Genomic DNA, 25,522 nt, shown 5'->3' on the forward strand with positions numbered 1-25,522 from the left:
GTCCATGTTACTAAATCTAGTATCAAAAGAGACTTTCATTTCGCGTTGTTAAGATAGAGGAGACAGCCGCTGGTCCATTTTTAAGTATTTTTCTTCGCATACGTTCCAGTTCCCCAATTTTTTTTTTTTTAAAGAACTATTTGCACTTTTTTAAGATCGAAGGACATCCTACTGTTTCTCAACTGATTCATTTCCTTTTTTCTAATCGCTCTTAACACTTACAACATTCTCACTATAGATATATTTGTCACATATTGTCTCAACAACTCAAGTCATGGGACTAAATAAAAAAAAACACATCAGTGAATAGCCAGTAGTAACCGAGGGCCAGATCTGGATTAAACGGTGGAAGAGAAAGCAATTCGAAGTGGAAGTTGTGAATCGGTGCATTGCCTTGGTGAAACAGAGGTTTTCTCTTCGACATATCGGGCCGCTTTTCCTTGATTTTTGTATTTAAAGGATCCAACAACTCTATGTAGTATTCGCTATAGATTTTCTCTCCCTTTTAGAGATAGTCAATGAACAATATTCCATGCGCATCCCAAAATACTGAAGCCATAACCTTTCCAGCTGGCTGTTGTGCTTTTGGACGCTTCGGTTCACTGAATGCAGTCCACTCATATGATGATCGTTTTGATTCCGAAGTGAAGTGATGGATTCATATTTTATCCATTGTCACATATCGACGCAAAAAATCGGATTTATCAAGTGTAAACATGGCCAAAAACTGCTCTGAACCATAAACACGTTGTTGTTTTTGTTCGACTGTGGGCACCCACTTAGAAAAAAGCTTTCTTATGGTCAAATGTTCATGCATAATTGTAAACACAATGCCTTTTGATATCTTTACGGCCTCAGCTATCTCATGCAATTTCAATTTACGATTAGATTTAACTGATTTGTGGACTTTCTTGATGTTTTCTGGAGTAACCACCTCAATTGGACGACCATCACCGGTGTCTGTACGACCACGTTTAAAATTCCACAAACTAATAACAAATGGTTCTTTTCGATGGAGCAGAGTCGGAATAACAATTTTGAGGCCAATGGTGAACTTGTACGCTATTCTTTTCTATTAAAAAGCAATGATAAATTAACACACGAAATTGTTTTGAAAATAACAAAAGTAGCCTCACTTCAATGGGTGTCACTTTTTTCTGACTAATCAAATGTCACGAAATTTGATACATTGTTTTTTGAGAGTTGGTACTTCATGGATTTAACAATGGCAGCGCCATCTATGTGTCAGTCACACGACTCATTGAGTGATGTAGTACGGTAGGGTTATTAAATATATATGCCGTTCAATTTTTATTAGAAGAAATAGTCAATTAATTATTCCATTTCGATTCCCTCACACATTCTTTCAAATTACAAGGTGTTCACAAAGCAACGAGAATAAAATAATGATAAAGAAAAACCTTCATCTAAGTAGTCCGTTGTAATAGAGACATGCAGTGCAGAAATGGTGGATTAAATCCAATTTATTGGGGAAATAATAATAAATAAGTGTAATAATAAAGAAAGAGTGAGAAATGAACTGAACGTGAAAGTCTGTCAGTTTGCTGGAATGCTGCCACAAAATCTTGGCTAAAAAATATAAGAAGAGTAGATATAAGCCTACTGAAAAATAGGATCAGTGGTAATTTATGTAAATAAAGTATGGATATTGGATAAGAAAATGTGAAAAATGGATTATAGTGGATTAACATAAAAAAAAGAAAAAAAATTGAAGATAAACATAATCAAGTGTTTCGCATAAGACTGTCTCAAAAAATTGAAAACTAAAAAAATCCCATAATTCAAATAATAATAATTTACGATAATACATTTTATAGTACTTATTCAAAAGAAAATTCTTCACAGTCGCCTTGTAATACCTTGATACAAAACTCTGTAAAACCGAGCTGTTAAATAATCGACCTACCGTATTTAACAGCATTAGTTCGTTATATTCAGTCCAACGCATCGCATAATACGGTGGGTAGATGCCAAGTAAATAGCTTTTTTTGCGAATGTCTAATCTGTCTAGTTCATTAGTGCTCAGACACTAAAACTTCAAAAGCAATATTCATAATTGCATAGGGTATGCGTTATTAGGATCAACCAATATTATCTCTCAATTAGATTTTTCTTATTGGTTAAATATAGAGGCAAAATGAGATATGTCGAATAATAGGTACATATTGTCATATGAAATGTATTAAATTTTTTGAGGAATTTGAATTGGCTCTCTACAGACTCGACTGAATTAGATGCAACTATGATGACGTCCCGAACAATCTCCCAGCATGGTTTAGTGTTAAATTTGTTTGTTCAGGACATTTTTGAGAATTAATATATTGTTATAAATTTCTTCAAAGACAGTAAAAGTGAAGTAGAGACCTAAATCAATACGTAGTACGTGGTGACACAATATTTTCTAATATCGCAACTGTTCCAACAATCTATTATTTCAACACAGAAAGCGATCAAATCATTGGAAGTTTGACAAAGAGTTTTTTTGTCAACAAGGCCGATTACACAATTTTTTTACTGCAAGCCGCTACTGTTTTGCATATACAGGCAGGATTGCAGCAAGAGTCAGAAAAATACCAATGAAGAGAGAATAGTTAGCAGAAGCAGTCAAGAATTGATAAACGGAAGCAAAAGTGAGAAGGATGGTCTTGATGTCATGGTCCCTATAGAAGAATAATAAATAACGAGAATTCTAATTACTCACCGAAAGCTGTTGATAATTGCTCCATGGATTTTTATACCATTAATAATGTAGAATACAACGATGGCGTTCCGATTAGGTTAAGTGTTTTTTGAACAAATATGCTCTGGGCTCTGTATATTTCATGTAAAATTATATTCTACGGTCTGGGAAGCTTGTATCTTGGTTATCCTCTTCATTTTTGTTTAAAAATGTTCAACGGAATTCATTTCAATATTCTTAGTAAAACTAAAAAGCCGAAATTCCAATTATTGCATTGATTGTTTATTTTTTGTTTTATATAAATATTTGTGTTTGGAACTAGAAATAGTATTTTTCTTGAGAATGTTAACAAATCATTATTTAAACTCTATATAAGATTACTCAAGTATTTTTAACGTTTATATTTGTTCCAGCTGGCCAAATGGTTAAATGATATAACGAAATTCGATAAAGAAATACAAAGCTCGAATTTTAAAATAAATTTCAACGAAGAATTTTTCAAAACATTTTTAATAGTATTAATTGGATGCATTGTAAACGTAGCTGCAACACTATTCATCATTATAGTTGATGTACTTTGCTTTATTCCATCTTCTTTCCAATCACTGAACAGCAATATAACTTACTGTTCACCAATAATGGCTGTTAATTTTCTCTTTTTGAGTATTGATATATTTCTATTGTTACTGAAACAAAGATTTAAGTGGATAAACTGTGCAATACGAACACTAAAAATACAAGTCGATGGGAAAAATTCTACAGATATTCACACCATTACAACATTTAATACCTCTTTTAAATCTGTGTAAGTTGATGTCTGAATATTTATATAGGTGTTAGTTTAATTAATTTTAAGCGTTAAAATAACATACGACGGTGCCGAGAGATTTTCACTAAACTTTCAGCCATTTTGGGTGCTTAGTTTCTGTTTGACAATCGTATATGTGAGTCGTTGTGAAGATTTTTCTGAAAATAGAAAAAATTGAGTATCTAGTTGTCATTAAATATTTGTTTTCGAAAAGCAATATGCCTACACAAATGAAAGAGAAGTTAAACACAGTGTACACATTATTCGCGAGCGTAAAATTTTGGGCAGCTGAATTCAAACATGTTCGTATCAGCTTGGCTAACGATGAGCGATCGAAACGGTCAAAAATTGCAACAACCAACAATATAATAGGAAAAGTTCACCAAATTGTACTGGACGACCGTGGAATTAAGGTTAGAGAGATTACATGTCTAATTTATCTGCGTTGGGTACCGCATTTGCTCACTTTGGACCTAAAGCGCATTCGAACCAACATCTCCCTCTTCTCATTGATGTAGTTTATGCAAAGCGAGTCGGATCTTATGTATCGATGCATAACTGCAGGTGAAACCTGGATCCACCTCTATAGTCCTGAAATGAGAAAAAAGCAAAGACAATGGTTGCAAAGGGCGAAATTACTCCAAATAAACGCAAAGACCGTTTTATCGGCTGGAAAAGTGATGGCAATTATTTTTTTTTTTTCGGATAGTCATGGGATTGTGTTCATCGATACCATTCAAGAATTTGAAGTAAAAGAAAGTGTTTTTCCACCACCCCTTCTCGCACTTTGGTGATCGCCATGGCTGAAATTCAAGAATTGCACTTCGTATTGGTTGACCACCCACCAGTTTTTAGAACATATCTGAAATGTTAATTCGAAATTTAGAAGAATATTTCAAAATTATATTTAAATGGTTTACACATACTAATATTTGGTATATTTTTAGATATTTGCAAGATTGGGTAATACATGCATTAGAAGATTTACGCTCGAAACATTGGAAAATGCACAGCCTTGTTGAAGAGCTGAATAGCATATTTTCCTTTCCTTTACTGTTCAGTTTTTTGCAAATATTTTTGGCTTTTCAGAATTATACTTTGTATTTTATAAAATTACCTTCAACGGTGTACACCCAAAAAACTACAAAGTTGTATCAATTTTTTGGTAAAGGAATTATAGCAATTTACGCCTTTCAGTTGGTTGTTATGTCATTCATTTGTTCTTCGTTGAGTTCTGAGGTAAGCTTTTGAATCATTTTTCAGTGAAGATAACAATTTCATAAAAACTATAGAAAATATCTAATTAACTAAGAACAGGTAATCAGGCGAACCATTAATGTTTCAATTCTGGAATGTTTCTGTGTAAAAATTGGAGTACTGTGCTTAAATTTGAAAAAATTCACCAACTCCTCGAAATTTTGTTTCAAATACTTATGATGCCATCTATCTAAGGCTCTGAACTTTTGGTCATCTGTGTAAACATCTATAAGGTGGTTTGAGAACGGCATAGCTTTGTTTTCATTGTTTTAATAGTGTAGATTTGATGCTTGGAGGTCGTCCACTTGCGTGGGATTCTGAGGTTACAAGGAGAGCAGTAAAAAGTCAACCTGGCACCAGCACTCGCCGATTATCGAACTCCTTTGGACCATAAATCGCCATTTGAAATCATTAGGTAAGATTTATAAGTTGTCGAATTGTTGTGCCACACGAATTAACGGAGATTTAAATGAAACGTCGAACCCCGCCAAAAATGATCATTTTATTAGACGCATTGTTACTTGATACAGAAAATGGATTTATTTGAACAACCCGAAAATGGAAAATCGGTGGTTAGACAAAGGACATTTACCAGAACTCGTCACAAAACGAGAGGTTGTATCAATCAGAAAGTCTGGTCCATCTATCAATGGCGAGTTATATAGTGAACAGCCGATACGAATCTATGAGGTTTTATCAGAGGTCAAATATCCAGGTCTATTTATCCGAAAGTAGATTATTTCACAAGACAATACTAAACCACAATCTGCGAAAGTTACGCGGAATAAGATCGAAGAACTTGGTGGTATTGAGCTCCTACCACATCCAACGTGTCTACTCAGATCCACGGCGAAATTTTTGCGTGGAAAATGATTCAGAAAATGCGATGTTTTGGTTTCACATAGATTTCAATGAGCTTGGTTCCTGTTTCGTTAAAACTATTGAATACGTTGAGCTGTAATTCGAATATAGATTTTTTTGTACGATCATCTAATAAACAAAAAACCGAACCAATATTATTTATGAGGCACCCTCTATATAATGTAGGCTCCAACAAAGAGCAATTAGAAAATTACTAGTTGATTCCATATTGATACTAGTTTCAAATCACTGCAAATCTGAATTATCCAACTTCATTTGAGATATTTTTAGGTACAACAAACTGGAATAATATTACATAGTTTTAAAAGTATTTCAGATGGCGTAGATGAGCATGTAAGTTAACTATTGTATTCTAGTAACTTTCCACGAGTACCTAATATTTATGATATTATCTACAAAAATACAAAATCGAGAAAGATTAACCGAACACCAGTACCCAGTAGTTAATATAAATATAGATAAATGTACAAGGAAACTGGACGTCTAGTTCTTCGTAACATTATACTTTTTGATACTGAATACACTGTTACACCACCACTCACGATTACACTGTATGACGCGATTTCGATAGCCATATCTTCAGAGATTGAAGGTAAAATAAAATCTAATGACTTGATTTACATGTTTTATGCCAATGTTCTCACCAATAAACCCTCTCCTGCAAAAATTAATTCCAGCGGGAAAACCTTTAAGGGAATCTTCACATTCATTCCTTGACTGCTAAACTATAGAGTGGGCTGTAAGGAATTGGCCCTTTGTCCCTATTCAAACTACTCTTATATCTAGCAATTTCAATGCTTTCAAATGCATACAACAATTTATTATTGGATACATCTTATTTTCTGTTCCGTTCATATTTTAAATGAGCTATGTGCTCTTTAAATCGGACAATAACGGATCTTTTAGTTTGCCCAATATACTTTCCGTCACAATCACCACAGCTAATTTCATATATACCACTTTTCCCGCTGAAATTGATTTTCACGGAAGAAGGTTTATTGGTTGGAAAAATTAGTATAAAACAGGTAAGTCAAGTCATTAGATTTTAGTTTACCTTCAGTTTATGAAAACGATAACTTGGTTGTCGAAACGCGGGTCAGACAGTGTAATTCTGAGTGTTGGTGTAAACAGTTTATTCAGTATGAATATCGCCAATGGTTCCAGAAATTTCAACTTAATTATACTTTTTGACATTAAAAGTTATTTCAACAACTGATACACTGCTAAAACCAAAGTAATGGAAACAGAATATTTCCTAAATATATATAAAAAAAAACAATTTTCCAATTTACAAAGTTTATTTTGTATCTACATAAAATATATTAATAAAAAGAAATATATAAGTGGGTGGTTTGACGGACAAATTACTAGAGTTTGACAACGGTGATTATATAGTTTCCGCCATGTATCTGATGTCATCGGTTAAAATTTTAGTGTAAATAGATCAGTAGAATGATCTAGAAAACTATTTCCCTTGTTGGGTTGATATAAAAAAAAACAATTTCAGTGTTAATTAAACTTTACATTGAAATACAATTAAAGAAATCGAGGAAAATTACATAAATATTATTTTGACAGCGCTCCGTCCCTTGAAATGATTTGTAAGTGGTTATCTGAGTTTAAAAATGGCCATATGAACATGGATGATGCTGAACATCCCGTATCGACAAAATTATTGATACGGGGTTGGGAATCCATGTTGGAGAAGGGAAGGCCACACTCAACGCCTAGAAAAAGTTAATCTGTGTGCAGATATAGTAAAAATCAAGTTAATGGACCAATATTCAACGATGAAACTCTCAATATAGTAAGACATTTGGAAAACTTGCAAGAACAGTTAGTGCGTGTAATTAAAATATATTTCATGTAAAACAACAATTCAATAAAAAGAGTAAAAGTTATGTTAATATTATACTGAAAGCTCTTCATCCCATGGAATGATTTCTCGTAAAATAAAAGTATATGAGATAGCTAATGAAGTGAATATTTCAACCAAACAAGTATGCAATATTATCCAGAAAAAGAGAAGATGAAAACACTAGTCATAATTAGACCAGTTCAAACGCTAGCGGAAAGAAAAATAAAGAGAGATGAGGAGCAGTATTTTGAGTAGATTGTTTTAACTCATTCTTATAGATCGTTTCTAAGTCTACTAAGAATATTCCACTTCAAGAGACGGTAAAAAACATACATACAATAAAGCAGAAGATAACGTACGTGACATTTTTCCTGAAGAAGCAGAGATGATAACCTGGCACTTCCAAAGACACAATTGTATATGTATATATTAATACGATCATTTTTTTTCTCGATTCTTTTTATTTGTTTCATTTATTTAAGCACTGTTCTAGTTATTTGTACTTGGAAAGTTAAATCTCCAACAATGGGGTAGAAAATTCTATTGTACTGTGGTATAGATATTTTTACGAAATTATTCAAAATGAATTTAAGCGACATCAATAGAATTATAATAAATAAACCGTTTTCTGATCAATAATAATGAAATAAAAATTAGAACAACCCAATAAATTAATATAATCTCCCTTATAGTGCCACTAAAAAATAAAGTTAAATTAATAATTAATAAAAAAAGAATTGTTACAAAGTAATTACTTAAAAAGTCAATATATTTTCTAATAGAGGAGAACTTTAAGTATCATTATTTGGGTTCTCGTTTTGAAATAGTTCACTATTTATTACTTAAAACGATCTTTTGTTATCCACGGTTGCAAATATTGATCATGTTACATGAAGTAAAGCAACTAAAAAATTAATTAGACGAGCCCTTTTCTTTCAGAGATAATATTGATTTTGTCTTTATTTTCTTGTCATCTGTGACATTACACATATATAGGGCCCTATAATTACGGATATGACATGTAAAGTTATACTTAACTGTCAAATATTAAATTTTTCATTCCTTACCAAACAATTTGTTTACTATATCATTTTTGGAAAAACCTGTAATTTGAATATTAGACAAAAATAGCATTGCGTTTTTTAATTAGTAAACAAATGTTTTTAAGTTTAAAAATATTAATTATTAGTTGAGTCAGTTCTTTTGGAGAAATCATTTAATATGATTTATTTAACCGAAGCGCACAATATTATTTGCAAATGATTGGATTTAGAGATAAAGCAAGAACACAAATAGAAGCAAAACATATTTTTGGACAAATAAAAAACCCAATCTGCCAGTTATAAAGCAAAGTACTGTAAATGAAATGTGAAGATAAATGAGCGAGAATAGACAATTGAGGATAACAAGTACTAACAAGATATTAATGTAATATTGGTCAATATTATCCTAACTTTCTGTCACTACTAGACAAATATCTAATGATATTGAAATTAGTAAGCAGTCAGTTGTATGAATTTTCAAAGAACGTAAATTCCATCCTTGCAAACTTACAATTCCCTAGGAATTACTGGAAAATGATCTTAATTGAAGTTTTGTGAACAAATTATGGGTCACCTAAATATAAACAACATTCCAGTAAATATTGTTGAGGTAAATGGACAGACAAAATTGTCAATACTGAGGTTATGAGAATGCATACCAGGAAGGCCACTCTCAATGATCAGGAAAGTGGATGTTTATGCAGGAAATTGATTTATAGGGTAGATTTATAGGCAGATTAGTGCTGCATTTGGCTAATTTTTTTCCTAACCCTATACATACTAATAACATGAATGATAACACCTGAATATATGAGTATCTCAATGCTATATGCAGGCAGATTAATTGACAGAACAGGTCATTGAATTATCACCAAGATGTCCAAATCTTAATCCTTCGGACTTCTTTTTATGGGGGTACTTGACAAGAAAAATTTTTAAGATCAAACATGAATAAGAAATGAGCGTAGATTCAATTCGCATTAATAATATTCAAAATTGTCAATGGACAAGTAAGACTTGTTTTATATGGAAAAGTTTTTTGCATATTTCACTTTATACTATTGTTCAAATTTGACGGCATTTTTTATCAAATTTTGCTAGTTTTTATACATATTAGCTCTAAGTTATGATACTTCTTAGTTTACATTTGTTATCCTTATCAATCAGTAGTTGGAACCAAAGTTTCTGTAAAACTTTGAAAAGTATTTAATTCAATAAAACTTAAATAACATCAATGATTCATAAAGCACAAGGAGCTGATGTCCTATCAATTTTAAAAAATTAAAGTACGAGCTAAAACGAAGGCTTTACTATATTAACAAAAATAATTTGGAGAATTTTCAGCGGAAATATATATTACTGTCATCAGTAAAATGTATCTACAAATTCGTACTTATTGAGAGAAGACAATTTAAAATAATAAATTTAGAAAAAAAACATGTAATTGTATGAGTTTTAACGAAATTGTATTTAATAGTACCTAATAAAGATATATTTGTAAATAGGTATAAATATTTTGTACATAAATAAAAACGACTAATTTATTTTTTTGTTTCATCTACGTTGCATAGTTTGTATATATTGTTGCATATTATTCTAATAATTCATGCATATGTAAAGTAATTTCTATGTATATAAATCCGAATCTTAATTACAAGCATTTGCTGATTCAAAATAATGAAATAAATTTCGTTATTTGTTACTTTTCATTATTCTGCAGTTAGTAAGGAATGAAAATTTTATGTTGGTACAAGTAATAGTATAAGTTTACATACACTATTCAAATAATCATTAAAATAACATTGTTACCGTTGAAAAAAATCGACTATGAGATCATATCTCTAAATTCAGGCACACTATGTACCTCATTATGTGTCGCGAATGTATATATATATATATATATATATATATATATATATATATATATATATATATATATATACATCGCGAATATATATCTTAGACCTTTTAATATGTTTATGTTTTTGATTGTAGGTCTCTTCTGTTTTAAAATATATTTTTTTAATAATTTTTAAAAGATAGATGAAATTTGACAAAATATTTGAATGAAGACTTAAAAGTCAAATTTTCTCTATCTTTTGAAAAATTATTAAAAAAATTAATTTTGAAACAGAAGAGACCTGAAATCAAGAACATTTAGAAACATAAACATATTAAAAGGCATAAAAAAAAGAAATTCATATATATATATACATATATATATATATATATATATATATATATATATATATATATATATATATATATATATATATATATACTATTAAGACCTTTTTATATTATTTTCCTGAGGATTTGTCTTGATTTTGGATCTCATTTCTATGAAAACTCAGTTTAAAATAACATGTAAAAATTCATCATCACAAATATATAAATATTTAGGTTTCTAAATCGTCTTGATTTTAGGTCTCTTCTGTTTCGAAATTAGTTTTTTCAAGGCAGATAAAATCAATTTGACGTTTCGACCTATATATATATTTCAATGATGTTCTATCAGCCATATTTTATTGTGCCAGTCTTGGTATTTCCTACCAATAATTTACTATAAATACTCAAGGTACAGAATAATGCAAAAAATTGTGTATTTTGTTTGTACCAAATTTCATTCAACTATTAATAATTAACTAATCTAGTATGTTTACCTTTATCACCGTTGTCTCTACTCCTTTCTCTAGATCCCTTATTAGATGAAGATGTCCATGATCTTTGATCTTCATCACCTACATCCTTACTTCCTCTTTTTCTTTCTATACTAATGCTACGCCTACCAGTACTACTTCTATAGTCTTTCTTTTCTACATCTTCACGTCTATAATGATACTTTCTAGTATCATGTCTTCGCGAGTGGTCTCTCTCCTGTTCTGTACTACTACCACGAGACTTTCTTCTATTGATTGAATTATCACTTCTACTACTGTCAGAATCAGAAGAGCTTAAGCTGTCATTTGCATGACGTTTTTCTCTTTGTCTTTTTCTAAGTTTAATAGCCATTTCCCGTAATTCATCTTCTCTTGTTTGCTGTTCTAATCTTTCTCTTTCCGTTTTCATTTGTGCTGCTATTTTATCTGCTTTATATTGCCTATTTAATAGAGCCTGTCTTTTTCTTTTAAGGCGTTCAGTGATTTTCAAATTCACAGATTGTTTCTTGTTAGATGTGGCCAAATTGCTGTTGTTAGTTTGACACTGTGAATTATCACCTGGTTTATTCATTTCCTCTTCTTCATCTGTAAGCTCAGAGGAACTTTTATCATTTTTATTTCTACCATAGTATCTTGGTACCATTTTTGTTGGAGGATCTACAGAATTTTCACTACTAAGTAAATTTTTATCTGGAGAGCTTTTACTTGAATTATAAAGAGTATCAGTACTACTAGAGGTGGTACTGGTATCACTTGAAGAGCTAGATGATGAAGATCGGTGCCTGCGAAAGCTTTTAAATTTTTCTATGGAATTACTTTTACTTTTTCTAGATCTTGAACGACTTCTGGATTTGCTCCGACTAGAAGAACTTCGTCTTCTTTTATATGATCTACTCCTTGACCTCGATTGGGATAATGATCTCCTTCTGGATCTATTTCTATAAAATCTAGTTACTCTATTACTGTATTTATCTTTACTTCTACTTCTAGACCTTCGTTTACTTGGAGACAATTCTGTGGATTCTGCTTTAGATTTAGGTTTTCCAAGTTTCACTTTACTAGAATAAGTAGCTTTACTACTTGAAGGTGTTTCCTCATCTTCTCCAAAAAATGTTATATATGTTATTTTTCCTGAGTTGTCAGGTGATGGAGATCTGGTGCGGGACTTAGATTTACTTTCACGCAAATTGAGCAAAGTTGGAGAAGTTTTGGCAGCATAACTAGGCGGACTTATAGTTCTATTAGCTAGTCTTTTTTCTCTATGATATCGCCTTTCTCTTCTAGATTTTCTGCCAGAAAACAAAGCCTTTTCTTGTTCCTCTTCTCTTGCCAATTTGACTGCTTCAGCTTCTTCTAAATCATTGATCAAAAATGAATAGAAGTCATTTGAGCTCATACCATAACTACGACCATGCTTATTCATCTCATTAGCTTGAGCAGTATCCATTTTAGAAACATTTATGGCAAGATCTACATCTAAATCACTATCTGAATTTTCGTGATCAGATCCTTCAATATTCTGAGTATGCACTACAGTGCCATCCTCATAATTATATCCAATAGTTGCTCCAGTTTTAACATCTTTTTTATATTTGACTTCTGTGTATCCAAATTGTTCTTCTAAATGAAGCTGTTTTAAGAATTTTTCTTCTGTTGCTCCTAGAAATGAATTTTGAGCAATTATTCGATAGCGTTCATAATTAAGATGTCTTTCCTCTTGGGTCAGTTTCTCTTCTTCATCCCTACTAATTTGTGGAATATGATCTAAATGAGCTCTAACATCAAACCTGTCTATGAGATTATCAGCTTGTCCTTGCCAAGGCATCATTACAGCATTGTCAGCAGCTGCTGCTATGTTTGGGTCTATATGTATTTTACATTGTCGTCCATGTATCTGCAAAAATTGTGTTGGGTCTGCCTTTATTTTTTCATAAAAATCTCGTCTGCGTTCTGCTCTTCGTCGATAATCAACAAGCATACCACGAATTTTTCTTTCTTGACGTCTAGCTTCATGCCACATTTTGAGAATATCTGAAAAATGTTAAGCCTATTAATAAATTATTTCAATTTATTACACACATACACCACAACCTTTTCTTCCTAAATGTATTGGGTAATGAGAATTTTTATAGAATAAAATTGTCTTTCAACATTCTGTTAAAAATCATTACTAGACTAGAAAATATGCATCCCTATATCTCAATACCAGTAAATTCACAATTTGAAATAAAAAAATTTATATCTTTTGATTGCTAAATATTAAGCTGCTACTGTATTTTAACTTTGCACATAGTTATTTTCTAGTCTACATGAAAATAATTGCTGGTTGAATTTGAAGAATATATAAGAACTTTTTATTTACCATAATTATATTGAAGTTCAACTACATTAAAGGTTTTCTGCTTCCCCGAAGTTAGTTCATTATCTTCTTTATCCAGGCTTTAAAACTTGAATAGTGTAAAAAGTTGTGGTGTTTAAAAATGGGAAGATTAAAACATATTTATTATTTCAAAAATAAATGAATAAATATTCTCAATTTTATGGAGAGTATAAGTTGATGGAAATAATTTTACTAAATTAATCAATTTCTAATGAAGCAGCAAGTTATAATGAGTAGTATGAATTATATTGAAATTTTAGTTAAATAGTTTTTAAACTCTTCTAACAATTTTAGCTAAATAAAAAAATGCACTAATATATATTTTCTTTATTTTAAAATTATAATTTTATGTCAAAATAAAAATTTAATAAGTTGTTCACAATGTTGTATTGTTTTGAAATAATGTGTCCTGCCATCTGAACTCTAATTGGTGAATTCTTAGTATGTAGTGTAAGTTACATGGCCTATAGTGCCAAATAAAATTTTTTATATTTCAAAGTAAAAACTAAACTAACAATAAAATAATCTAAAATTGAGAATATTGAGACAAAATGTGTGTTCCTGCCTTTACATGAATTACTTAAACAAAATTCAAAGTATATACAAGATGACTTTACATTTAATAATTATATTAAAAATCTTGAGCTAATGCCCTTCTACTGAATGTACGATTTTCTTTAAGCATTTAAAGTGAAAGTAACAGGTTCATTCAAATGCGTTAAAGCATTTTATCTGAATAGTGAACTAGTCAACAATTGTAAGGAAAGTAATTTGATCACATTTAAAATTAATGTAAGACAATAGTGATAGTATAAAAAGAATTCTTGATAACATTTGTTCTTGGAAATATATATGTCGAAGTCGAATTTAAAATCAATGTATTCAAACATACACGTAAGTATAGGGGTGTTGATGTAAACAATTAAGGAAAACTTTAATCACTCTACAGATTTCACGTTTTGTAGCAACGATATAGTTAAATATACTTGCATGCTAAACCGATAAAAGATAATTGTTATGTATTTTCTGTAGAGGGATATTCATAAAGTTAAACAAAATAAATTGGATAGGCTTCTAATTAAGGAAACACTCTTGTGATTCATCACCCTGACCCTACAGATATAAATGGACCTACATTAATGTACCACAACCACCTGAAATAATCACAACCCCCACAAAAGCTTGTAAGGTTCCTTGGCGTTGATTTTTCTTCACTATTAATAAACTGATAGTATAATGGAAATATGATTATTTGGTTACATGCGCAATTTTCTCCATCCGGACTTGTATTTTATTAGAGATTTAAACATATTATTTTGATAGAATTAAATTTCAACCATCTAACCTTACTTGATTGTAATTACCGAAATTTGACATTTGACAAATCAGATTCAGGCGCGAACATTATAATAAGTATCAGTCGTGCGATGTCTATTCGATAAAATTTATCTAAAATTGTTTTTGAAGAGATTTGATAAAATGTTTCAAAATAAGTTTTTTCATACTAATAAATGAATTCGTGAACTTTCGAGTCGAATATTTGAAAATGCGTTTTTATTATATACTTTAAAGCTTTGCTGAAACTATGATCTGAGATCAGATAGATCACCTAGCAGCTAATTGTGGATCCTAATCCAGAACATTTTTTAAGTGTTTTAGAACGTCGCGTTCCGTTTTTGGTGGAAATTTCGAAGATAAATTTAACCTACCAAAACCTTAATTAAGTTGTGTGATAGATTTTAGGTGTTTTATCCATCACTCCAAAATTTGAAATAATCATTAAATATTTTAATTACAAACCAGAGAATTCCGAATTTATATAAACCATGCCGGTAAAAAATATTTCAATTCTTCAATACACTATAAGTCGCGCATTTAGATTTGTAGCTTAAAGTGTCATATTAGTTTATTGTGCGATAAATCAAAAATGAGTAACTAAATTAATGTACATGTTGCCATCTACGAAGATTATTTGTATCTTTTACATTAATCCCATAAAATTGATATTTTTTTTGTAGATAAGTTATTTTTTGAGTCAGTTATTCCATACAGAAGTAGATATAACAGCATGTAAGATCTTTTCTATTAGAACATCTTTAGTATTTCAGGTAAAATCTTCTATTTACATATTCTTAATCTTTATTTATTAATTGGTCTACTGCATTATGCATCTTTTGTATGTGTGTTGATTCTACTGTTCCTCAGAAAAGTATAATAATACTTAATAAGGGAATTTCAAAATCAACAATTGATATATATATATATATATATATATATATATATATATATGCACAGTAGATATTAAAATTTTATTTATCTTTTATGTCAACTAGTGTATAGAAATTTTTAGTTTTTACTACAAAGTAATGTGTTTCATATGTAAAATTTTGACTCATGAAAAGCATGTGAATTTGATTAGCTTTTCCAAAGAGAGAAACATAATTATTACAATTTAACTTGTGAACAACATCAAGAACCATAGTTTGAATATTTTTAAAAGTTGAATGAACATAAAATTGGGTTACTTAATTAAGACTAATGTCAGATGATATAAACAAGAAATTTATTTCTTTATCAAAGAAGCATGAACATTTGGTATTTTAGATTATTGTACTAGATATTTATTTTTCATTCCCAAATCTTCATCAATGTAACATGTAACAGGGAAGACTTTTCAATTTGAACATAGTATTTAGAAGTTTTTATTCAAGAATAGTTACATTAGGTACTTTGAGAAAACGAATATTAACTAATATGACTTGGTAAAAATCATTTAGACCAGCGTCGGATTTAGGGAGGGTCTAGGGGGAAATGCAGCTACAGGCCCCGAGCAGGTAGGGACCTTGCAAAATTACTAATTTGATCATTTATTTTAATAGCAATATTGGATCTGTAGCAAATTTTCCATAAAATGTTTGATAATTTTTTGAAATGTAGAGTGTTTAATCTATTTTTACTTATAATTTATAGTAAATTAAAAACTAATATATTACATTTAAAACAGGTCGAGCTGATTTTCATTATCTCAAGTGGGCCCGGGTTAAAGGGTTAAATCAAAAGTATGGTTCAAATAAAGTCTTTTATATAGATGTAACCCTCCTCGACCAAAATTGTCCAATTGTATAATAATAATCCAGATAAATATTAAAACTTCTTGTGATATCCAGAATCTTTGAAATATTTTAACGACATTAATATATTAATACAAATAAAACCATTTATAATTCCTGCTGCTGATTATCCCAGTGGTAGATGCGACCTGCTTGCAAAATAAAAAAAAGATAATATAAAGTGACATGAAATATGTAGTTGAATTTACACACAAATATTAGGCTATATTGGTGGTACTCATTTCAGTTAAAATCCTCGAAATCTATAAAATTTGTTTAAATTAATGTCTTATTATGTGATACGTCGAATGGTTGATCTATTTTTAGTAAGATTTGATCGTTCACTAACAATTGAATAAAAGTGCCACAACTTTATCGTATATGTCTTTTTCATTGGTTATTTATTAAGTTTGAAAATCATTTATTGCATTAAAAAATATTATTTGCAAATAATTAATACGAATCCTTAAATTGATTTACCAAAGTCGGTCCTGGAATTTCTATGTTTAGCTAATACCAGTCGCATGCTTGGTAGTAGTGTACTGCATCATGAAAAACACTATAGCCAATTGAAATTAAGGATCAGTTTCACAAATCACCCTGTAAATCAATAAACACGAGGAGTTGACACCTTTTAATAGCCTAATGATATCCTCCCTGAAGGCACTACATATGGTAGAGGTTCTTCAAAACTCATTTTGTATAGAAAGCGAAGCTTGAAAGGTATTAGAAGAATTAACAGGTGATTATAAAGAATAGTATCACCACAATACCACAAATTGACTTTGATTTTAAACTTCAGTTGCAGAATGTAAATAGAGGACGTTTTAGAAGCGACAATGGGGTTTTATTGAATTCTCTGCACAAAGTGGGAGGTGGATAACAAATTAATTTCTTTAAGTTCGTTAGAATATATAAATTAGAAGTCACAGTACGTGAACAAAGGAATATTCAAAATATTTGAAGAAAAACGTTACGAGCCGAATAACATGTTACAAACAAAGCATTATAATAAAAAAGTTTTCTATAAGTTCTGCAAATCACAGTTCAGTTTTTTCTGATATGTTTTAAAAACATTATTTCATAGTATCTATCAAATTTTTAAATATGCAGCACTTAAGTAATCATAAATACCCAAAAGCATGCGAACAATATCCAAATAAAACATCAAAAGACTAAATGTAGATTCATAAATTTGACGTCTTGTTTCTTGTCCACCTCAAGGGTGGGCGTTCACCGTTCGTGAAATACCTATTTTAACTTTCTTAAACTTGTTCTTGTATGTTGTACCGCTCGGCATCTAAATAAATAGAATTCAAAATTTTCTGTTCGGTTTCTGTATCAATATTTACTTATTGAGTTTTGTATTCTAAAATGAAAGAGGTAACTTGTTGATGAAAAATACAAAAAACACTTAGCCCCATATATTCCAAAGGTTGTATTTCACTAATCACTCACGACAATCATGTTAATTGATTTACATTAAAGATGGTAAAATATTTGGTGGTGAACGCTTAGTGGAATGCACCGAAAGAGGTCAGTAAAAGAATTTACGTGGGATTAGTATCATGCGAAGAAAAATTGGATTGTTACCTCTTTTTTGCTACGAAAAGAGTAGAATGGCCAAGGGCACAAAAAAAAATCAGTTAAAAAGAAAGAGTAAGAAGTGTCTATTTAGGCAAAAACTTTTCAAGGTTCAAAGTAAAAAGAAAAAAATGACAGCAACTGACACAAATACTTTTTTGCCAAAATTTTTAATATTGATTTTATGAATAATTCTTTGTTTTTGTAGGTTGTTAGTGCAATTACTTCATACGTAATATTATGTATTCAGCTCCATATTTAAAACATCTTCATGACAAACAATAGTAATTTAATTAAAAATTTCTTCTATACAATAAAGATTGTTTGAATATTATTGCAAATAAAAATATATATTAAGCAGTCGTTGGTTATTTCTCTTTGAATCATAAATAATTGCGGAGGAGAAATTTCAAAAAATGAAATAGGTACGCTTCAAAAGGTACACATTTTACCATAATATTGTATGTGTAATTATTGATCTACAGTTCCATTTCTTACTGCTAGCTTTGCAAAGAAGAATGAAATAAGACAGTGCCACAGTTTGGTGTATAAAGCCGAGCGTTTTCTTTTGTTTTGCTCAAGGATTTTCATCATAATTTACTTTTAATGCAGAAAATAGAGATTTCCTATCTTCGTAGCGTAGGAGTTAGATAAAAAATATCATAATACAAGAGCGCCCACAATTATACAATTTGAAGTTAATATTAACAAAACGTAGGTAAGACATTGCTATTGAAGAAGACTATTCTATTATTAATTCTGTATATAGGTAGGTGTTGACTCTCACTCGAAATTGTATTAATAGGCACGGAAAATTTTACTAAAATACAATACAAGGCTTCCTAAAGGTAACAACCACAAGTGGTTTCATTCAGTGTAACGACATCTACGAGCTTTTCTCCTCCTCCAATTCATTTGAAACCTACATGATGAATATTGCAAGTTACAGGTTATCTTTGATTCACATTAGTAGGTGAACAGCTGCTTAGTATTATCAGAATAATAATAACTAATGAAAAAATTATTTTTTTTTCAATTATGTGCCTATTAGCAGGCATTTGTTCAATAATGTAGACAGTGCAGCTTTGCTAAGTCTCCAGCACCGTTTATAGGTTATCAGATGGAGATCGGAGCCGCATGCTGTGTGGTGGCCAACTTCATACTTCCAATCTCATACCAATTTTTCAAAAATATTATACAATGTTAATTGAATAAACCACACTCTTCGTTTATATATGGTCCAATGTCTCATGAAAATAAGGAAGGTATGCAAGTGTTCTTTCACTGACGGAATACGTCCGCAATTGAGCGGTGTGAATTAGAAATAATTTTTCACTTGAAGTAATCAGCTATAAGTATTAACATTTCTCATAAACAATATGTATAAGGTTCATCTTGTAGTTTCAAGATTATGATTTAAAATATCACCAAATATATATCCGTACACCGTTGAGCAGGTACTGATTTATTCCATGACATATTTACTAATGGGTTCACATATTTTAAAATGAAATATAGTAAATTTAAGTAGTTAAACAAAACACAAATTTATTGAGGCTTTAGCGAAAAATAAAGTAGCATTCACTCGCAATTGTCAATTGTAGATGATTTGATCGCATAACTTAATTTTAAGCTTTCCCTCGAAACTAAATAATTTTTGAATTGTCACCAATACAGTGTGCAATAATCGAACATAATAATGCTACGAACTCGTCCAGGATATGGACCGTGAAGCCGGTCCTTTTCGGTTATAGTGGAAGTCTAAAATTCAACTAATACGCCGGTTCGTTCGATGTTTGTTTTTAGACATTTTTTGATATGTTTTTTTTATAAACAACAGAGATATGTTTATATTATTATTTTAGGACTATTTTTAGAAGGGTCTTTTCATTAGTTTCTGATATATATATATATATATATATATATATATATATATATATATATATATGCGAGCTTGTTTAGCAGAGAAAGTTAGTTTATTATTAAAAATCATAATGAATGGAATGAATTAGAAAAGTATAATAACCTTTTTGTCCCTATAAACATCCCCAATGGCTCTTAATTATAAGGAGAGGTTTGTAACCACTAGTTCCGACGTTATTACGTCTTATCGGAGTGATATAACAAATTCTAGTTCGGGCTGGAGACCCGAACTAAAGACAACGTTAAATAGCGTCCTTAGTGGACTAAATGCTCCTTCAATCATGGAAACAGGCATTCTGAGCTGTACGGGAGGTGACTCCACATTTTCTACTTGAATCTACAATTCTTGTTTGCAGTTTTTTCCTTCTTTCATAATTTTACTGCAAACGACTGACTAATATTTTGTTGTTAGCCAATTACTAATACAGTTGCGTTAGCGTTGTTTTCTAATAATAGCAAAATATGTAACTATGATACTGTCACTTCTTCCTGGTCTTTCAAATCTTGGAGCATCACTCACGTTTGCCGTTTTATTAAATTGTGCAACAATTCTGCTCACTCTGTTCCCAGCAATTGGAAGTCTTTTAAAACATCTTTCGTTAAATAAACCACACGCTTTTTCAAGACTTCGAAGTCTATCAGCGCAAACCACCATCATTCGAATTTCTATTCTTTTTTTATTTAAAGGAGCCGTAATAATGAAATTGGTATGACGATAATTGTGAGTCTGATAATGACAAACATTGGTTTTATTAAAACAATTGAATTGATAGAAACATATGTTGTCAGGTAACCCCGAGTTTCAATTTTTTTCATAAATTGAAAAGTTGATTTTGGTTTTTATTAAATCTCTCAGCTTTTTATCAAATAATATATAGATACGTTTTAATTGTGTTCGGTATTAAAAAGATGATTAATTTTCTTTATTCAAAGAATAACTTTTGAGGTAATGTATGTTGATCTAAGACGAAAACATAGAATTTACATTTTTAACATTTGAATTATGGCGGCTGCGCTTCGCCTTCGCCATAGTTAGATTGAGCTTTAGCTAATTGCACAAAAAGATTCAAAGTTTGATTTAATAAATGGGATTTATAAACGGACCAGAATGGATAATGTCAAAAAAAGATGAGCAGTTAACAATAAAATGTTGAATCTAATTGTATAGTTTTTTTTTACCTATAATTTCCCCAATAGATAAAGTACTTTCACTAAATATGAAAATGTAGGACAAACTAATTCATTAACAGAAAAGTTGTGAAGATTTTATAACTCCAAGCTTTATTATTCGAAAAAGCAAGTAGTAAAATCAATAAAAAAATTATTGTTAACGATTCTGCTATCCTCCAATAGAGATTTCCATGCCAATAATACCTACACTATCTATGTTTATTAACTACCTTATTAATCGACAGAATTTTATCAGACACAACAGTTGAAGCGATAAAAATGACCTTCATAAGCTTTTATGAAATAGTTAGTGAATTAGAAAACAAATAGTTTAAAGGTTTGGTATTATCAGAGTTTATATAATAGAAATTTATTTGGATTATCAATGACATATTTAAAATAGAAGAAATCGATGAAGATCGTGACAAGATAATAAATTCAAGTTAACAAGGAAATAATTTCAATACCCTATTCAGTCCAAAAGTTTTTTATTATTTGGTCTTGAAGCAAATTTAATCTGTTATCGTGTAAATTATTTCTAAGAAAAATACCTGAAGATTCTTTTGAATACTTTGAACTAATTATAGTACAATTTGGAAGCTCTTATTCGTAATTGCATTTAGTATCACATTGAAAATGTAACAGAAAGAGAAAGAGATATCAGAAACTATCTAAATAAGATTCTCAAAATGTTATTCATTTCTAAAACGGCTGACCTTGAGAGTTAATTTCTCAGAACAACGTTTACCTTTCGTAGCCATGATTGTGGTTCATGAAGAATTATCGAAATTACTGCTTCCTTTCTTTCGTAGAATATTTAAAATTCCGATTGATTTTATGAGAAAATTTTTACAATCAAGATACTTGTGGTTGCCTGATTTTATAACATCTTGTATATTTCATTTTAATGCAGAAATTTCAAAAATATGCCAACAGGCAAGAAAACAGTTTTAACGTGATTTATTGATAGTTTTTTTTTCATAATTTGACATATTATATATCTGAGACAGATAGACAACTATGTTTATGATTATAAATAAGAGTTTTTTATACTGTACATTGTTAAAAAAATTATATCCATCCACTTATAAGAACACTTTGGCAATACTATATATTAAGAAATGATTTATATTTCATTTACCCGGAGTACGCGAAGGGACAGAAAACTATAAGCCTTTGTAGTCATTATTTTGATTATCTTTTTACTCTGTTTCTATCCTATTTTATTTAAAAATTCATAAACATTTGATAATTATGTAGAATATTATTTATACATTTTTAAGTGAATAAAATTATTACTACTATTAACTATGTGCACGATCATGAAGATTGAGTCTAAATGGAGTTTAATTGTAAGGATGAGTAAAATATATATTTCAAAATGAATATTTTTTATTCGACTGTACCATTTTTACATATGAAGAAACCGTTTTACACAGTTTATGTTCTCAAAACTTTTGCATCACATATGCTACTGGACAAATTTAATCAACGTTGTTGGTCAACACAATATACATATTGAGTAACACTAATAACCATAAAATGAGTGAAATGTGGGTCAAAACAATGAACAGAAAGGTGCCAATCATATTGAGAATTCTCTTATTTCTTTTATTGTTCACCTCTGAAAGAAATGAAGATCATTTATTAGATATTGATATTTATGAACTTTACTGTACTGGTCCCAAAAGTACCCAACCTAACAGAAATTTTGGAATAAATATTTATTTTTTTTATCATAATCTCCTTTCAGCTCTCTACAAAATTCCTAGTAATTTTCAATAGTTCTATATCTTTTTTCGGTTATCGGCCCTGGGACATTTTAAATTGAATAGATATTATTCGAAGCTACTAAACCTGACAAATGGGATACCTAAGGTAGAAATTACAACTTAATTATTTTGCTCAATGCATTAACGGATTTGTGAATTTGAATATTGATGTAAAGACACACTTTATGGTAGTTTCTTATCTTAAAGTTGCCAAGAGTTTGCTTTATACTGGTTTTTCTTTTTTTTTAAATAGTCAATATTCCCGGCACATCTCAAAAAACTGGCGCCATGACCTTGCCTATACATGAAACGGTATGGCAATTTTTGGACTCTTTTGAATCCTGCTGCTAACTCTATGACATGTCAGGTATTCATGAGACCAGTGAGTAAAATATTTTTATGATCTTGTATATATATAAATGCATCTAAATGTCTAAATGTTCTTGATTTTGGGTCTCTTCTGTTTCAAAATTAGTTTTTTTTCGATAGTTTTTGAAAGAAAGATAAATTTTGACGTTTCGACTTTTCTTTAAGTCTTTATATTTTGATAAAGACTCAAAGAAAAGTCGAAACCTCAAAATTTAAGAAATAAATTGAAGAAATATATATATATATATATATATATATATATATATATATATATATATATATATAGAAAATCATTCCAAATTCAGTATCTTTCAGCTTTCGCAAAAATCATGTGTATTGTATGTATGAGTCACTAACTATTTTTGCCCTTAAAATAACGATTTTCACACCTGGCACTACAGATCAGAACTTTTTATTTTCTTTTAACACAATACTGCTAAAAATTAACTACATTCTATTCAAAATTGTCCAAATACTTAAATAAATCATCAAGTAATCTGATATTCGAAAGTTATTTTGCTTACATTTGATTTGATAAATTTTATAAAATTTTAAACTTTACTTACCCATTCTACTTTATAAAGCACACAGATAAATAATTGAGAAATGTAGAGCGCAAGAAACTTAAGTATAGTGAATCTCATATAACAATTAAAGTACAAAAAAAAGGGGATAGCACATGATACACGACAACCAATGAAATCAATTGGCATTTTAAAATCACTAATCTATAAACCGTTCTAAACGTCACAACTCCAATTTGTAAATATGTTATCAATATTAGAATAGTAAAATCAAAATAATCTCACTCTAAACTCAATATACAGTGTGGAAGAAATTCCTATTACACTTTTTCAGTAACAAGATACGTTGAATTTTCTAGAATATAGAGCCCTTTTTAAATAGAAAATATCTTCCCATAACAAAAGTTCAATACAAAAAAGATAGATGCTTTTAGTGTGGATGTATGAACAAAACAGCTGTGGATTTCATGGAAAGATAAAGCTTCCCTAATAAAAGACATAAGATTTTTCTTCATCCCTACTGGAACTAAAACAAGGACTGTTTGTACTGTGACTATTGTTTCATTTCCTATGTTCGAGTACTCATTAATAGGATATTTCTGGTCTAACATAAGACGAATACAATCACCTGCACGAAATAAACAGTTCGCAAGAAAATGTGTGAGTGCCTATACTATATTTATTGTTTATTTTCGTTTTACCAACCAGAAGACTAAACAGACAAAATTGCTAAGGTATAGTCATAACTGTTCTTCATCTACATTCTCAACATATTCAGAACCAAGTAGCTTGTGGAAACTTAATGCCAATGATTGAAAGTCTGACCAAATAATTTTAAAAAAGACAATTGTACATAATTTTTTCAACCATCATGAAATACCTTGGGAAGACAGCGTAAAATATATTTATCTATTTTTGTACGAATGCTTAACATGGCAGAAATTTATATAAGAAAAAATAGGCAAGTTTAGTGGTTGATCCGTAGGAAATCTCATTCATCACATTCATAAACTGGATTGATAATTTATAAAATTTTGAAATCTGTATGAACCAATGGAATACAACTGTGTGGAACAACAAGTAGTTACATTTAAAAATTCTTTTAAGGTACCAAAAGCTGTTTGCTGTGTGCCAAACTTTAGAAAGGAACCCAAGAGTGGCATTTAGGACGAGTTAATACATATCCAATTGCTTCTACAGAGAACACACACATATATATTATTTAAGTGGATAAAATTTTTAGGGGCTGTATTATTTATAATTTGCTATTCATTCAAAACTCAAGTTAAAAAAATCTGAATAGTTTGAAAGTTCAATAAAAAGTTAAGACATTTGTTTTAAAGCAACTTGCTAGTTTGACGTGGATTCACTGTATAGAATCTGTGAAGGTTTGTGAAAATTTGACTCTCTCCTACCCATCATATACAACTAATGTTTAATGGGATTTAAATTTGGTCATGGCAAAAATAATAATAGCTTTT

At 30.0% G+C, this 25,522-nt stretch overlaps 1 protein-coding gene and 1 long non-coding RNA gene across 3 annotated transcripts; one reads left to right on the plus strand and one right to left on the minus strand.

The window, feature by feature from the left end:
* Window positions 1-1,145: 1,145 nt before the first annotated feature.
* On the minus strand, window positions 1,146-24,136 carry LOC130901962 (CLK4-associating serine/arginine rich protein). Of its 2 annotated transcripts, XR_009060343.1 has the most exons (4): window positions 13,572-13,825; window positions 11,213-13,240; window positions 2,723-3,667; window positions 1,146-1,590 (listed from the first exon to the last, which is right to left on the minus strand). XR_009060343.1 is itself a non-coding variant. In XM_057813693.1 (3 exons), exons 1-3 carry the CDS (start codon window positions 24,085-24,087, stop codon window positions 3,603-3,605), a joined length of 2,097 nt encoding a protein of 698 aa, XP_057669676.1. In that variant the 5' UTR covers window positions 24,088-24,136; the 3' UTR covers window positions 1,841-3,602. The 2 variants fall into 2 exon arrangements, 1 of the variants encoding a protein (XP_057669676.1); XM_057813693.1 differs by lacking the exons at window positions 1,146-1,590; window positions 13,572-13,825 and adding an exon at window positions 24,084-24,136 and having other exon boundaries at window positions 1,841-3,667.
* On the plus strand, window positions 15,257-18,591 carry LOC130902043 (uncharacterized). The gene is made up of 3 exons (XR_009060352.1): window positions 15,257-15,421; window positions 15,608-15,697; window positions 18,492-18,591. It is a non-coding gene; the product is annotated as an uncharacterized LOC130902043 (long non-coding RNA).
* Window positions 24,137-25,522: the final 1,386 nt, after the last annotated feature.

The sequence above is a fragment of the Diorhabda carinulata genome, chromosome 1 (genome assembly GCF_026250575.1).
Source record: "Diorhabda carinulata isolate Delta chromosome 1, icDioCari1.1, whole genome shotgun sequence".
Classification (NCBI taxonomy): domain Eukaryota; kingdom Metazoa; phylum Arthropoda; class Insecta; order Coleoptera; family Chrysomelidae; genus Diorhabda; species Diorhabda carinulata.

Bases quoted from the DNA above. Each gene is read 5' to 3' on its own strand.
- LOC130901962 (XM_057813693.1), bottom strand. The intron at 3,668-11,212 runs GTAAACATACTA...TTCTATTTTCAG, and splicing joins TAGAGACAACGGTGATAAAG to AAAAATCTTCACAACGACTC.